General features: G+C 40.8%; 1 protein-coding gene across 8 annotated transcripts in view; it reads left to right on the top strand.

Moving 5' to 3' along the window:
* Nucleotides 1-14,042: 14,042 nt before the first annotated feature.
* The window catches only part of Sphkap (SPHK1 interactor, AKAP domain containing), a 137,878-nt gene continuing 134,843 nt past the window's right edge, over nucleotides 14,043-17,077 (top strand). The window contains exon 1 of one of the 8 annotated variants that reach the window (XM_075952209.1): nucleotides 14,043-14,178. Coding sequence is in view for 4 of the 8 variants with exons in the window: in XM_075952210.1 (XP_075808325.1) it covers nucleotides 14,814-14,845 (32 nt within the window). In the remaining 4 variants the exon portion in view is untranslated. Of the gene's footprint in view, nucleotides 14,179-14,485; nucleotides 14,846-17,077 lie in introns of those variants that run through there. The other 7 variants (XM_075952212.1, XM_075952210.1, XM_075952205.1 and 4 more) reach the window with 7 other exon arrangements.

The following is a 17,077-nucleotide window of genomic DNA, read 5'->3' as shown; positions in this document are numbered from 1 at the left end:
ACTTATAAATAAACTATATGCAGGAATATGGATTTAGTCTAGTTTTAGAGTGATTCTTTAGCACATTCAAGTTTCTAATTTGAATCCCTAGGAGAAAAAACCATGGAGCACAGACTAAAGTATTCTTAGATTCAATTTTTAAAGCATAATTCAACTGAAAAGAGAGAAAAACATAAAAAAAGCTATTCTTGGGGGAAAAAGAAATCTCACTTGAATAAGAAATGAATAAAGGGATGTACAGTAATATAAATAAATAATGACATTATATCAATGATGCGGGAGAGATCTCTCTTTTCTGAGCTATATCTAATACCACACATTTGAAAGTTTAAAGACTGATGATTGTACTTTGAGAAAGTACCACAATATCTTTTAAAGTTGACTGTTCATATATCTGAGACTCAGCAATTATACTTCAAGAAATGGTCAATGAGAAGTTTGAGTAAAGACAACATAATAAGGGAAAATTAATTAAAGACAACAAAGGTATTTAAAGTCAGAATGATAGTGACATTAATTTGTCACCATAACAAGCCTGGACAAAGATTCTGTCTCTAGATAGATCTAGGTTCCACTAAAAGACAGGGAATGAGCAAATTATTCATAAAGTGGAAAATGAGACAATTGGCACAATTAACAAATTACAATAACATACAACAAGGTCAAAAATGTTAGAAAATCAAAAAGGGTTTAAAACATAAATATCAAATGATTAAAAGAGGATCTACTTATTTCTTAAAAATGTAATAGACAACTAGAACCAAGAAAATTTATGTTGCTTATGTCATGTAGACAGAGGAATGACAGGTGAGAGAATTAGTAGATCTAGATTGCATAAACAACTTAAAATGGCGTGCTTATGGATGCTTACTGAAATATTTCAAAGAGTAGGGTTGATGAAAGTGGCTCATGTGTTTGTCAAATAAAGACACTGTATAATGACTCTAGTGACTATTATTCCACTCGTTCTATGCCTCTCAGAAAGAAGAAGACACAAAAGTCAAAGTACCTTTAGACCTGATGACAATGGACAAATTAGAGTAGTGGGTTCCAAACTGAAACTGAAGGAGATGTAGGTAAATTAGGAGGGTTGTTTAGACTTTTCCAAGGTAAACCAGATGGCCTTTTTCTAGTATACGGCATATGCTAGAATTTCTGATCCCCTTTTTCTTTCCCTCTCTCCCTCCCTCCCTCTCTCTCTCTCTCTCTCTCTCTCTCTCTCTCTCTCTCTCTCTTTCTCTCTCTCTTTCTCTTTCTCTCTTTCTCGCTCTCATACTGAAGATGAACAAAGAGCCTTCAGGACTATAGACAAGCACTTCTGCACCCAGCATTCTTTATACTTTCTTTTTTTCATTAAAAATTTCCGCCTCATCCCCGCCTCCCATTTCCCTCCCCCTCCCCCCACTCCTCTCCCCCTTTCTCTCCAATCCCAAGAGCAGTCAGGGTTCCCTGCCCTGTGGAAAGTCCAAGGTCCTCCCCTGTAGTAGGAGCTGGAGGCTGCATTCCTGCCACCCCAGCTCCTGGTTGCCTGGCTAGCTTATGGCCCGAAATAACAACACACAAATTGTATTCTTTTTAACACTGCCTGGCCCATTATATCTAGCCTCTTCCAGGCTAATTCTCACATATTAATTTAGCCCATTTCTAATAATATGTGTAGCACCACTAGGTGCGCTTACCGGGAAATATTCAGCATGTCTGACCTGGTGGCTTGCTTCATTGCGTCTGCCCAGGAGAGGGAAGCATAGCTTCTGAGCTCACTTCCTCTTCCTCCCAGCATTCTGTTCTGTTTACTCCTCCCACCTATGTTTTAACCTATGAGGGCCAAACAGCTTCTCTCTCTCTCTCTCTCTCTCTCTCTCTCTCTCTCTCTCTCTCTCTCTCTCTCTCTCTTTCTTTTTAGAACTACCTCTTGTAGACCAGGCCTTGAACTCACAGAGATCTGTCCACCTCTGCCTCCTGAGTGCTGGGCTTAAAGGCAGGTACTGCCATGTCCTAGATAATGTTTTTCTAAGGAGAAGGGCGGGGACTTAGGTGAATGTTTTCATGCAATGGCAAACATATAAATCATTTTAGGTTAGAAATTTATAAAAATCAACTTGGCTATCTACCAAAGATGATGCAGATACTTGCTGGAATGTTCCAACATGTGTGAAAGCATTTTATGTAGCCAAAAGTATTGCTGAATGCCAAGTAAAAGCAACTACTACAAAAAGAAGTTTTGCTTCACAGAGAAAGAAACAATGAAATAAGAAAAACTACCCAAAATGATGGAAAATCCTTGTAATCACTTGCAAAACTAGGCATTTGGCTCTCAATGGTCTAGATAGTTAAAATGTGTTACTGGGACTGTCAAAGCAGAAGCAAGCAGCAGCATTGGCTTGATAGCATTTTCTGTGTCAGTAGGGGCAGTCACTTGGGGAAACGGATGCCAGGAATTATCATTTGCTGTACTCCTTTAGGTTCAATATGTCAGTAATTCACCCTGTGATCTTGGGTCCATGTTTTGGACTCCCTGGAATCATTTCCATTAGAAATTAAGAGATGAAAGTAGCTGGTTGTTTCTTGGCTCTTCCTCCATAAAATTGTTACATATGAACACATGAGAGAAAATCATGTGTGTTCACACGCTCATTTCATATTTATTTCTTATGAATTGTAGGTCACAATTATATATTTCGAACATTCTGAGCTCCTGAATGGTTATAAGAAAATAGTAAGAGTTAGTACTTTATTTACCATGAGGGAGAGGAATATACGAGGGCTACTACAACACGTTTAGTCAATAACTCAGAGTTTAATGTCTTGAATAGCACAGCTCAGGTCCACTTTCAGTGCTCTATGCTTTGAACTGTACCTTCCCAACACAGAATTGCCACAATTACATTTTGGGGAACTCCTGGAAGGCCCCTCTTCTGAGTTCATGTTCAAAGGCAAAGAAGAGATGACAATCCCCTTTCTGCTCCTGTGTCTCGAATAAGCAACAGTTGGTTTTGAGTTCAATTTGCTCTCTTTCAATTCTGGACACTGAAATGTCCATGGATTCTAAGGGGCCATGGCATTTGGCGCCCGTGAACAAATGCATTCACTAGTAATGTGGCACCACAGGCAGTGCCACAAACGAAGAGCTTCCCTGCAAAAGGGAAAGCTAAAATTGCTCTTTCTTCTGCATGCCAAACCATCAATTTACTTTCTTTCCTTTATTTTTTATCAGATGTTTAAAGAGAGTTCTTACTGAGAAAAGGTTTCAGGAGCAAATAAATGACAGTAATCTTGAATCAAAACCATCCATCTAACTGGGTGGTTGACAGGAATTCTTCAATTTTGAGATTGAAAACTAGCAAGTGAGGCTTATCTTCTCCTGGCACTCTTGTTCTCTTTGTATCCTTGGACACAGCAGTGAGATTTATGAAACACAGGTCTATTGAACGCTGCACATTTGTTTGGGGGCTTGCCTATCAGTTTGGATTCTTGTTCCAAAAATTTTTCTCACCTCTAGGTTTATAAGGTAGTGCCTCAGGATTCTATGCAAGATATTATCACTCTGAAATATTTCACTTATTTTCATATTTCAGAAACAACTCCTGATGCCAATAAAAAGAAATTACTGATACATGAAATCATCGTTTCTTCAAAAACACATTCAGAATCGGGCTGTTGTTCAAGAACATTCTAATTCATAGTCAAAAGCGCCATTCCAAAGTTGATACAACTATTGGTTGCTGTATTTTTCTCTCGTTATATTATGTTTACATAATCTCTAGAGGGAGCCTTAGAATTTTATTTTCTATGACAATTATCTTTATCTTAAAAAGTCAAAATCGACAAGGAGAAATTCCCATGATTTTTAAAGTCAGATTGCTTTTTATAGTAAACAGAAATGTAAACATTAATTTTTCCAGGACATCACACGAGGTGCCTTCAAGTATGAAAAGAAAAAAGTTTACTGTCATGGAGGTGAGTTTTTAAGCCAGCGTTGAGCACGAGATAGCCTCGGATATCAAAGTTATAATTCATAGGAAATATCTATTAAAATAGATTATTTTCTGGATTGTTTGCCATAATATTATCAGTAAGAATTTTATTAGTAGATTTAATCATAAACTTTAAAAGACCCTTCTCGCCAACCAAGTTATTCACTCCTACAGGTCTCTTTTTGCCTATGCAAACATGCATGTGCTTACATATGGATGCAGAAGGAAGGGAGTGAGTTGCCTGACTCATAGATGGCTCCAAGAGTCAGGCTTCATCCATAAGGTTGGAGAATCCATGTCATAGAAAACACGGAGCAACAACCTGGAGAACAAAAGATAGCAAAGTGCAAATGCTATCTCTGGCGACGACAGTGTCTTCTGTCCCTCTTGTCCTTTGTATTAACCACCGCCAGATTGACTGATGCTTTTGACATTTACAACATCAGCCACACAAGGTTATGTGCACCTATGATGCACCTGTATCTAGACTCAAAGAGAAACATCCAGAAAATGAATGCCCTATCTTTGGGATTCTCCCAGACAATGGAGGATCTGTTCATGGAGGAAATATATCTCCTTTCCAGAAATTTTCAAAGTACCTGAGCTACGGTGAAAAGCCACCCTTAACCCAAATTTAATTACACTTTTTTAATTATAAGAAATTCTGTGCAAATACTCTCTTGTGTTAGGCTGAACATAGTCTTCTAATTTCATCTTCTAATCCCACGAACCTTTTAATACATCACTATATATATATATATATATATATATATATATATATATATATATATATATACAAAAGGACTCTCTGAGTATGATTAATTTGAAAGTCCTTGAGATAGAAAGACTATCCTGGATTACTTTGCTGGACTCAAAGCGTAAAGGTCAGTTCCTTATCAAAGAGACTTCAGAATGTGAAAGGAGAGAAAAAGCTAGAGTTATATGGTCTCAGCCAAGGAAAGCAGGCAGACACTGGTGTATAGAACAGAAATGTGTGCTCTCTCAAAGCCTCTAGGAGGATCAAGCCCCAGTCACTGACATTAACCTTGGGATGTTCATACCAGACTCTCACCTTAAAAACTGTAAACAAGTTAAATTGGTGCTGTTTCAAGCCACCAAGTTTGTGGTCGTTATTGCAGCAGGAGAACGTTAGTACATTTCTGTTCTACATTGCAGGCATTTTATGAAACCTAATAACTCCTCTTGTACCCTTTCTCCACTGGTCCACTGCTTATAACACTGAGCAATTATTTTTGCCTATTAAAGACTCTGCAAACGGTGAAGCTACCCTTCGCTGAGCAGCGAGTTTAGTCAACAAATAGATTGACAGCAGAGACAAATGCTCTCCCAGTGTGTGCTGCCTCCCTGAGTGAGAGTGATGCGGGACAACAGGGACAGTAGACTTCAGGTAAAAAATAACGGTAAAACATCACGGGTAGAATAATAAGAGGTTAGCCAGACAAGAGTGACTATAGCTGGGCTCCAAGATGATGTCTTGCAATTTATTCACTGCCTCTAACTACAACATATCTCACCTGCTCCACATTTGTGCTAGTATCTTTAGAGTTAAGGAGAACATTTACCTATACTTGATGATGCAGGAAGACTTGTGAGCTCTCATGAATGTTCAGGAAAGTGTCATCCCTGGCTACTAATGTATGCAGTTTCTAGGACTGTCATGGAATCGTGGGGGCGAGGCTCTGGAATTATCACACCATAGCTCCTTAGATTTGTCCAAAAAATCTGAACCAAACATTTGTCTTATTGTTTTGGGACCACATTAAAAGAACGACACCTGGTACCCTGTATGCCCTGAGGATCTCAGATTCTGACAGTTGCCATCAGGAGCCAGTTACCTAATTGCACCCTCTTCCTGATTTCATAATTGGTACACACCCACATTTTGAGAACAGTGTCACAAAAGCCACACAGTTGAGGACTGTGACATAGCTGAGAAAAGGAAGTGCAGAACTCCCATCAGACTGATGTTTCCGAACATTTCACAGTGCCATATTGTTTGCCAAATTGATTGAAAAATAAATTTTCAATTGTTTAACATGCTCTAAAAAACATTAAGAAGAGACCTTTAATTATTAGGGATTTTTTTAACGTCACTGTTCATTTGCAGTGGCAAGTGCTGTGATCACAAGGAAACTCCAGAAAGTTCTACTTTGTTTTGTAAATGAATGCTCAGTAACAGCCATCAGGAATTCTTAGGGTCTTGAACGTACATAGACATTTTCCTTGTCTCTTAGCCGGTTTTATACCCCATTGTGTGACGTGTAAATTATAGACCGAACCGCTTCCCATGGCACTGGTTTCTTGCCTTATTCTGTAACTTTCTTCTGTGCTTTTCTTCCTTTCGTTCTTGAGGAAATATATACCACCATTGTCAGATAGCGCGGCAGAAAAGAAACATTCTTAAGTGATCACAGCTGCTGTTAAGCACTGTTGTAATGATACCTAGTGTCACACCGAGTGTGCAGTGTGGGGGGAGGGGAGGAGACCATTGTGATACTTCTTAGATGTGTATTTGAATTCTAAATAAATCACAAAGGGCAAGCTCTAGCCAGCCAAACCCTGAAAAGTAAGAAAGGAACACCACAGTCATGAAGACAATGCCTCCAGCCTTTGGAGAGTACTCAGAAATCCCCAAGTTCATCATCACGTCTAGGGCTTTCCCAGTCACTCCTCCACATGTGTATGCCTCTTGGCCAAGCTCTTCCCCTAGACCTTTGGGATATTTCTGGTCTATTGTGATGGAAATGTCTCTTAGTTAGTACTATTTCCTGTATTCTTTGAAGTATTCATATATGTATAAACACAGCATAATCCTGATCACATTTACTCTGGCCCATCCCTGGTAACCCTGTTGTATATAGCACCATGTATCTCAGTCTAACAGCATCTTGGTCTCCTCCTTAAGACTTTGAGAATAAGTACAGCCCTTGTTGCCCCTGCCACCATTCAGTGTGCACACCAGCAACAAGGACCCCTAATGTCATGACGTAATCAGCAGGAGCTATAAACTAAGTGCTTATGTTGTCCTAAGCCAACATTGAAATCTAATCACCATTATGATAGTATCAGGGAGTGGGGCCATTTGGGGTTGATTAATGCATTTTTATGAAGCTACCTTATAAAAGAAGATTCTTAGCAGGGCATGGATGTATATACCTGCAACCCCAACTCTCGGGAGGCTGAAGCAGAAACAGTGTGAGTTCAAGGTCAAATCTTATACCACATGAGATAAGAAACTAAAAAGTACCAACTATCAAATAAGAAATGGGCTCACACAAGACTCAGAATCTGACAGTGTCTTGGCTATAGAGGTAAATGTCTACAGCTATTAGAAATAAATGCTGTCCTTTGAAGAGCTGTAAAATTCTATGACAGCAACTCAAACCAGCAAGGACAAGGGTATTTGGGGAAAGATGAAAGGATGGGTAGGCCAAAGAAGTTTATTTATTATTATTATTATTATTTATTAGTCAAGTTCAATATTTTAGACTCTTCTAAACAGAGAGGTGTGAGTTCAGACACAATCAGGGAATCATCTCCATAAATGGATCCTGAATCTGCCCAGAAAGGTCCTGGCATGTCACTCTACCCACTGGCAATGTGGGAACCCACTCCCAAGTACAGTTTCTAAGACTGACTTATGCAGACAGCACCACAGTTACCTAAAGGTGTTCATGCTATGATCCACCCAAACCATGGATGTGTTACATGGTTAGAGAGACTCTGCAGATGTGCTGAGATGAGATGCAATCACCCTGGGTTTTGCAGATGGCTTAATCAATCTCATGAGTCCTTAAAGGTAGAAGAGAGCCAGAGAGTGTGGGGCAGACAGACAGTATGAAAGAAATCTATGACTCATCATTACTAGTTATGAAGGTGGGAGGAAGGGCTGCAAGCTAAGGAGTACAGCAAATCCTAAAAACAGGGATTGACCCATTTTTGAAGTCAGCAAAAATATGAGGACCTCATACCTACGAAAATGACTTCTCCAGAGTCTTCAGAAAGGATAGTAGCCTGTTGATACATTGAACTTAACTCATCAAAAACTGGCAGGCCTCCTTAGCCTTATTCCCCATGGAAAGGTGAGTGTGCTATCTGCGCTATCTGCAGCTTCATGATGCAGGACAATCAGATGCAGTAGGGAGTCAAGTCAAAACAGTAACTCAGTTTATTACTGTGAGCATCAGTTTATATAGGTTAAATGACATCATATAATGCAGGGATTACCTCCAGCCAATGAGAGACAACCAAGCCCTCCCTCTGACTGGAGGGGCGTCTACCTAGATTTTGCTGTCTCATCCTCACTCAGTAGCTTTGAGACTATCCTTCAAACTTGAGCCAGGCTTTTCTCTGTCCAACAGGTCTCAAGGTACAGGCCCTGAAATAATTTTGGCTCAACAAAGAACCAGATTTGTCTGACTTTCAAACTGTATGATTGTAAATTCTCTGATGCTTTAGCTATAAAGTTCTGGTGGTGTGTGTGTTTGGGAGAGGGCGGTGGGTGAGTGCGTGAGAGACTCACTTTGGTCATCTTCCTCTATCTTGCTTCATCTTTCACTTAATCTGGAGCTCGGAGAGTCAGTGAGATAGAGTGGCTAGTGAGCTCCAGGGTTACTCTTATCTCTACCTCCCCAGCACTGGGATGGTACTGTACAGGTTAGCATACCCAGCTCTTAACATGGATGCTAGGGAAGTAGAATTCAGGCTCTTGTGTTTACACGTTAGCACTTTGCTGCTTGTGCTGTTCATGGCAGTGACAGAGAACTAACTCGCTGGTACTAAAGGTCTAGATGAGAAAATGCAGTCGTATGAAAAGTAGGCAAAATCGATGTCTTTGTGTCCTGGTGAAGTGTGTGTACAAACACGTCACTCTAGTCTTCTAAAGCGTACACTCCTGTAGAATGAAAAAACATTGAAAGACTTCATAATTAATGAATCCAGTTACAAGGATTTTTTTATTGCAGAAACATGTTCTAAATGTATATTAATATAGAGAGAGATATAGATGATAGAGATATATACAGTTAAAGATACAGATAGGTATAGCTTTCCTTCTACTTACTCCATCCCTATGTTAATATTAGACTTTGATCCTTAAAAGTACGCGCCTTTGTCTCTTTCAGAGAAGAAAGTAGAAAAAGAGGGGAGTGTCTACATTTCTCTGTAGATTCCATGCTGTTTAAGCCACTCAGTACACCAGTTGACAGCATGAAAACAATATTTTATTTTTCTTCTTAAGGGCTGGAAAGATATCTCAGTGGTTGAGAATATTTGTTTCTATTGCAAAGGAACCATACAGAGGGGCTCACATTGCCCTTTAATTCTAGTTGCAGGGAATCTAATGCCATCTTCTGTCCACCATAGGTACCTGCATCCATGCAAGTGGTACACATAAACTCATGTACACATATACACATAAATAAAAAATAATGTTTTCTCTCATGTTTTTTAATTCTGGAATAATTGTGCTTTCATATAAATCTATGAGAAACAAAAGACATAGAAGATAGGCATCTTTTATCTAGTTTACCTGTATAATAACATACTGAGTAATTATAATACAATATCACAATATAGTCTCAAATTGATGTCAATAAAGTAAAAACTTTACAGTAGTTTCATTCAAATCCACTCCCCTTCCTCTCTACTCTCCTTTAATCTTTAGTAGCCCTTATTGTGGCACCTATTTCTATGATTTTGCTGTTATATAACATTCTATATCTTACAAAACACATAGCAGACATGCTACATACATAGACCATAACCACCATGGCAGACATGCTACATATATAAACCATAACCACCTTTTTCATTTGATTTCCTGTAGGGCCAACCAGATCCTTTCGTAAACTGACAGAATGCTCTGTGTTGCTGACTGGTGTTTCAGGAGCATCAGTTTATTCAGTCAATTTGCCTATGCAGGATGCTGAGCTATTTCTAACTTTATAATAAAACTGCTACAAGCATCTGTGTAAGGAGCTTGTGTGAACCTAAGGGTTCTCTTTTCTATGAGATACACATGAGGACACAATTGTTGGGCCTTGCTCTTCCAGCTCATCCAGTCTTTTAAGCTCATCCAAAGTGCTTTAGGGTGATTTCCACATTTTACATTCCTACCAGTGATAGAAGACCGATGACAGACTCCTTTAATCAATAACTGGTTTTGTTGTTCTTTTTCCATCCATCATTCTCATAGGTATAAGGTGAGATACAGTAGTTTCATTTGGTATTTTTCTGATGGACAACAATTTTGATCTTTTATTGTGAGTTTATTTTGATATAAACCTTCTTTGCTGAAATGACTACTTAAGTCCCTCTTCATTTTCTAGTTAGAAACAGAATTTGTCCACAAATTTATCGACATTTGAATTTTAAGAAGTTTTAAGAAACATATCCTATGCTTTACTTCTTCATCAAATACTATGTCTGCAAATATGGTTTCTCAACTAACAACTTATTTTTAAATCTTTACTTAGATCAAATAATACAATGAATTTAGCAAAATTTCCTTTTCTATGTTGTGCTTTTCATGTCAAAATTAATACTTTTTCCTAGTCCCAGATCTGAGAGATTTCTGTTTATGTTTCATGATAAATGTGTTGGAGTTTTGCTTCTGACATTTAATTGAAGCCTAGGATCCACAATAAGATGTGTTTTATATAGTGACAACCATCTCCTTTTGACATGTGAGTGTTCTGAGGCTGTAGCGTTATCTGAAGAGACAAAAAGAGTGTCCCCCATCTTTTCGCCAATTGAGTTGCTATGCAACTTTGTTTTTTTTTATTTTTTTAAATCACTGGACATATTTACGTTGTATATGTTCTGATTTTTTTCTGTTGTTTTTCACTGATTTTGAATCTGTCCCTTCATCCACTACATGTCTAGAATTACTCTAATGTGATATCTTTAGTGTTATAGACTGGTTTCTATCCCTTTTAAATTTCCTAACAGATTTTAGATTTTCTGGTCCCCTTCCATTTCCATATACATTTAATAATAATAATCTTTTTGGTAACCGTAAAATGGCCTTGCTGATAGGAAATAAGTCAAAGTTAGTATGAATTTGGAGGTCTGATGGGTTTTCAATTCCTGGCACAGCGGGAGCCTGTGCCTTGCCAGAGTCTCTGATTCTTTCCATTAGGATCTCATCACTTTAAGGCACCAGTCCTGTGTATGTTTTATTAGGTAGCAGGTTTGTTGTTTCTTTGTTTTTCTCCTTAGTAACTTTAAATAACATTTTAACTTCAGTGTTCACAAGATCGTTTTGAGTATGTAAGAATAGCATCTTACACTTTGATCTTGTATCCTGAAATTTTGTAAACAGTTTTTAATCCTAGGTTTTTTTTTAAAAAAAATCAGCAAAATGTTTTTTACTGGACATGGTGTCATATTCCTATAATCCTGGCAACCAAGAAGCTGAGGCAGGATGGTCACAAGTTGTTAGGATATCAAGAACTGCACACCAAGATGAGACACATACACACACACATACATACATACATACATACATACATACATACATATGCACTTTAAATGTTAATTAAAAATCCTTTCCTGAGGAATGCCTGAATAGATAGTTATGCATGCTGTGAAGTCAGAGCAGTTTTACTTCTTCCTTGCTAAGCAGCTTGCTTTTATCTCCCTTCCTTGCCTGTCACATGAGCCAGCACTTTCTGCACTGTTTTGGCTGAGTGTAGACAGGATGGATAACCATGCCTTCTTTCTAGCTTTAGGGAGAAGCATGAAGGTTTTTATCACCATGTGGAGTTAGGTATGGGGTTCTGGTAGATGCCTTTTATCAAACCAATTCCTATCATGTTCCTATTTTTCTGAGAGTTTTTATCAAATGTGAGCATTGGATTATGTCATTTTTTTTTTGCTTTAACTAATAGCATCATATATTTTTCTTTTTACCTGTTAATACAGTAAATTGTAGTGAACAATGTGATTTTCTGATTTAGAACTGTCCTCACACCTTTACAATGATTCCTACTATAGGGATAAAGAGCAGCAGTTAAGAACATACTGCTCTTGCAAAGGACCAAAGTTCAGTTCCCAGTACCCCTGTCGGGTGGCTCATGTCTCACATCTGCCTATTGCTCCAGTTTCAGGGGACCTGATGCTGTCTTCTTGCCTCCATGAGCACATGTACATAACACACACACACACACACACACTTTAAAAATAAAACATATTTAAAAATAATTCTACTGGAGTTGTATTTATAACTTTTTGTTGAATTTAATTTGTTAGTGTTTTATTAAGGGTTTTATGCTTGAATTGTTAACCTTCAGCAATTGTTATCTCGTTTATCTTTCTCTGGTTTGGGTTTTTAGACACATTAGCCTCGTAAAATGATTTAGCATTTACTTTTTCTGTGTCTCCGAGCAGAGATTGTGCCAGGTCAATTTTATCTTTAAATATCTGGAAGAATTCATTAATGAAATCATCTGGGGCTGGAGATTTCAGTTTTTGAGAGGACTTTCTCCAATTAAAAATTCAATTTGCTTGTATGAATCTAGAAAACATCGTATTGAGTGAGGTAACCCAGATCCAGAAATACAATTATCATATGTACTCACTCATAAGTGGCTTTTAGACATAAAACAAAGAAAGACAGCCTACAAATCACAATCCCAGAGAACCTAGACAACAATGAGGATACTAAGAGAGACATTCGTAAATCTAATCTACATGGGAAGTAGAAAAAGACAAGATCTCCTGAGTAAATTGGGAGCATGGGGACCATGGGAGAGGGTTGAAGGGGAGGAAAGAGGAAGGTGAGAAGAGAAAAATGGAAAAATGTAGAGCTCAATAAAATCAATTTTAAAAAAAATCAATTTTTAAAATGTATTTGGGGCTCCTCAGATCAAATGTGTCTATTTTGTACCCGTTTACATAATATATTCATTTTCTGCAGCTACCTTAACAAACTATCATACTGTGGACAATTTAGAGACACATGAAGACTTAGAAGTCCAAAGCAAAGTTGTCAAGGGGGTCATGCTCCTTGTGACACACATGGAGAAGCCTCCTTCCTTGACTTTTCCCACTTATTGCCCAACACTCTTCTTTTGAATGGCAGTGTGACTCCAGCCCCCACCTTCTTTGTCTTGGGGTACTCTCTCTGGAGCCTCCAAGGTCACTTCCACTCTTTCCACTCTATGCATTCCTGTGTAAAACTCCCCTGTCTGGCTTCCAAGATTGCGGGCCCCAGGCTCCTTTCTGGCCTCACCGACAGCTCTGTAGCTATGTCTCTATGTTGTGAATCAAGGCTATTGTATGGCCTCATTACTTCTGAGTTATACCTCCTCTAAATTGCCACCAAGGTCCCACTGACATCAAGGTAGGGAGCTGAGCACAGGTTGCTGTGGGCTGTAGGAGCTAAAATTCTCCCCACTTACTTTGCCCGTATGGCACCTCTGTGTGTGGAGTTGTGGCCGGTTAGGGGCACCCACTGTTGGCGCCTGTTTGTGGAACTGTCTGCTTCATGGGTGCTGTGCTGAGAGTGCACAAGATGAGGGCCATGCTCCTTCTTCCTGGAGGGGATTCAAGCTCCTGGTCCACACTTAGTCTTCCCTTTCACTACATGGCTTTGGAATGGCTTGAATCCATCAACCCCGGGATAGTGAAACATTGGCTTTACCCTTACCCCCTTACTCTACAATTCAGAGTGGGATTTTCTCTTCTAACATTCTGCCATCATGAAGCAGGTATCTGTACATTGCCTGGGTAGGCTGTCTCTGTCATTTGACTAGAGACCCACACACATTCCTTGCATGTTCAGCCCCTGAGTTGCTCCCCATGCTTCTGCCAGCTTTTTTTTCTTTTGCTATATTCAATTCATAATATGGAGAGCCCTAGTTATCCTTGCAAGAGCAAAGGGGAAGGTTTTATTTATTCCATCTTCCCATTCCTGGAAGTCCCGGGGCTTTCATTTTTAGTGTGCTTTTCAATTAAAAGAGAAAGGGCAGAACGTCCCATGCCCTCATCTTAACAGACAGTTGCTCCCACCAGTGTCTTCATTCCTTTCTTTTTTAAAAATAAAGGCTGTTTGTGCCCAAAGCGATGCCTAGCAGACAAACAGCAGCAGTGGAGCTTGCGTTCAGGTTCTGAAAGCTGCCGCAGAAGGACCGCCACTGTCGCGAGTTTTGAGACCTTTTCTGCTCATAGGGTCTAACAGGTGAGAGACGGCAAGTTCCATTTAAGGGAAATGAGTTACATGAAGAGAGGTGAGAATTAAAAACGGGACGGGATGCTTAAAGGAAAGCCAAAGAGCTGGGTGCTTTGGCACAAGCGATCACGCACGCATCTCCTCTACTGTTGTAGAGGACAAATCACAGAGGGTCTTCTAGGCGAAGCGGGCAACAACCAGTGGGGACAAGGGAAAAGTGAAATCGCCAGAAGTAAGCTTGTGAATGCGGCCAAGTGGGTGAGCAACTTTGGGGCTCACACCTGGTGTGCACCAGAAAAAGCAAGGGGCGGGGACTGGAATAAGGGGGAGGGGGAGCCAGCGGGGAGCGACTGAGTGTAAGGCTCCCTAAGTCAGTCGCCTGAGATTGGAGACCTAGAAGGGAGGCGGGAATTAGACTGAAGGGTTAAGTCTACCCAACAGTCTCCAAGATCTGAGCAGACCACAGGAGGCGCCACCAGGACGTCTCCACTGCGCTCTGTGGCTAGGGAGGAGCGGGCCTCAGTCTCAGCTGCGGGTCTCGGGCAGAGCGGCTCCAGCCTGCGCGTCTCTGTCCCTCCGAGGGGCGCTCAGGCTCCCTAGCCTTCGCCTGCGCGCTGCCAGCTTTTCTCTACCCGCAATCAACCATGGATGTCAACTCCTTGCTTTCCGTTCAAAGGTAAGACTCGCTTCGCTATATGCCAAATGCTGCGTCCCTTCAACTCCGCTAGGCACTGGAGATCACAGGCAAAGTTGCTTTCCAGCATTCGCCCTGCTAGAGATACCCATGAAGAAGTTGAATCCCTGCGCTATGAGCGGTGGGATCAGCCCTCAGGGGACCTTGGTAGCTCCCGACTGGGTGGGGTCCGTGTGCTGGAGCCGCACCAGGTGGAGGACAGTTAGGAGCCTGCCGCTAAGACTGTGGGACTGGGGTCTCCTCTGGAGGACAAAATACCAAGACACCTGGGGAACCTGACTTCTAAGTGTATGTTACCTGGAGCAGTTTCGCGCCTTGTTGTGGAATGATTTCCAATGTGGAGAACAGAGACCAGAGGGAGCAAGACCAAAGCCAGTTTCTACCCCACCCCCGTGCCACTGATCTTGACCTGGGCTACTTTGGGGGCTCTGGAGTGAGGTACAGTGTCGTGTAGCATTGTGTGTGTGTGTGGGGGGGTGGGGTCCTCTTCGATCTCTCACTGACGCCTAACCTGAGTCCACCTGCAATCCTGGGCAGAGACCTCCTCAGTTCTTTAGCATCTCTGAAGTGCTTACCAATTCCACCCTCTTTTCCCACTGCTGACAGGTAAGCACCTGAGAGATGCAGTTACAACGTTTTGTTGTCTGGTCTCTTCCTATCTCCCTTCCCACCGCTCCAGTTCTGTTCTCCGCCCGACCCAGCAGGAGAATTCAAAAATCTGTGTATTTTCTTCTACTCCCTATAAATCTCTGGATTGAATTGGTACTGTGGCTCCCCGGTGGTTCCCCAGCTGAGCAGGTGGTTTTGAGTCCTTTGTGCTCTGCCCAGCATGAAAATGAGCGTTCACAATTCAGACCAAGTGCTCTGGGCACTGTTGAATGGCAACAGCCTGGGGTGTCACGCTGTTGTCCACAACAGCCCCACTTCTCATCTCCCAGGGCTCAGTGCTGATGATCTTGTAGGCTCTTCCTTCCTTCCTTCCTATCCCCACCCCACCCCCCAACCAGCCCAACAATAAACACTTGGAACTAGGATTCTGGAATTGCATTGGAACATAATGAGACAAAATACTCACAGGCAAAGTCTTACTCACACCCAGTAGCCAAGACAGGGTGACTGGAATAGGTTGAGTGTAAGGAGGTGGTAGATAATTGCCTTTCAAGGGTTCAGAGCCTGCCATCTCCAGTCTGGAGTGTTTATGCTGTGTGAGAGAACCAGCCTTCCCCCTTTCCCAGCCATCACCCACCTCTGTGGCCTAAGCAAAGTGAGCTTTCTACAAAACACCTGGGGAAGCTCTTAAGTGAGCCTCTAATTCTCTGGCTCAACCAGGAATAAATGACCACGGAGTCTCTCTATTCCTACCTAATGTCTGAAAAAGCAAGGCAGTGCTGTGGGAGGGAAGATTTTAAAAGCTTAGAAATGTTGTTGATTTCTAGGTAAGAGAATACCTCGTTTTAAAAGTCAAGTCTATTAGAGAGTTACTGTTTACTGCTTGGAGAAATGGTCCTTAGAACTGATGCCCTGAGGGCTAGGCATCCAGCTCCCCTATGGAGCTCTAGCCTTGCGTGCCTGAGCCCCAAATTCAGTCCTCAGTTTCTCCACCCCACTCTCCACAATTGAAATGGTGAGCTAAGAAGTCCTTGCATTCCCAAAGAGGTGCTTTTGGTAACAAATCCCATACTTTAAATCCTCCTTTTCAAGTTGTCTTGAATGTGCATCAGTCCTGCCTTAATTTCCTTCTAATCCTGAAACGTTCTCTAAAATATTAGAAACACACCAGGCCAATAATTTATTCAGATCTTGTCTACTGTAGCACCAAAAGTGGCTTTATAAAGAGTAAACTAGTTGACGCTCCATATCTGAATCTTAATAACGTGTCTCCAGAAACAAACCTTTCAAATGTTATTGCATACTTACCAAGAAGCAGCACATCATTTTATTTTAACCAGACTGTAATTTAATTTAGCAACACATCACTTATATTGTTAGGTCATAGGAGAAAAGCAATTTTTTTTCATGAACTCAGCAAGTCAAAACTGTATACTAAACTAAAGCCGCATATCGGTGATGATCTATTGTAGTACCCTTGTTCATTCCTGTGTTTTAGTGTAAGGAAGAATCACAGTTTCTCTCCCATAAGATTTCATGGGAGGCCATCAGAATTTCCTTTTCGTGTGTGTGTGTGTGTGTGTGTGTGTGTGTGTGTGTGTGAAA

Source organism: Microtus pennsylvanicus, chromosome 17 (genome assembly GCF_037038515.1).
Source record: "Microtus pennsylvanicus isolate mMicPen1 chromosome 17, mMicPen1.hap1, whole genome shotgun sequence".
In the NCBI taxonomy this organism is placed as follows: Eukaryota; Metazoa; Chordata; class Mammalia; order Rodentia; family Cricetidae; genus Microtus; species Microtus pennsylvanicus.
Note: the sequence above shows the minus strand (reverse complement) of the source record. Positions and strands in the feature narration are given on the sequence as shown.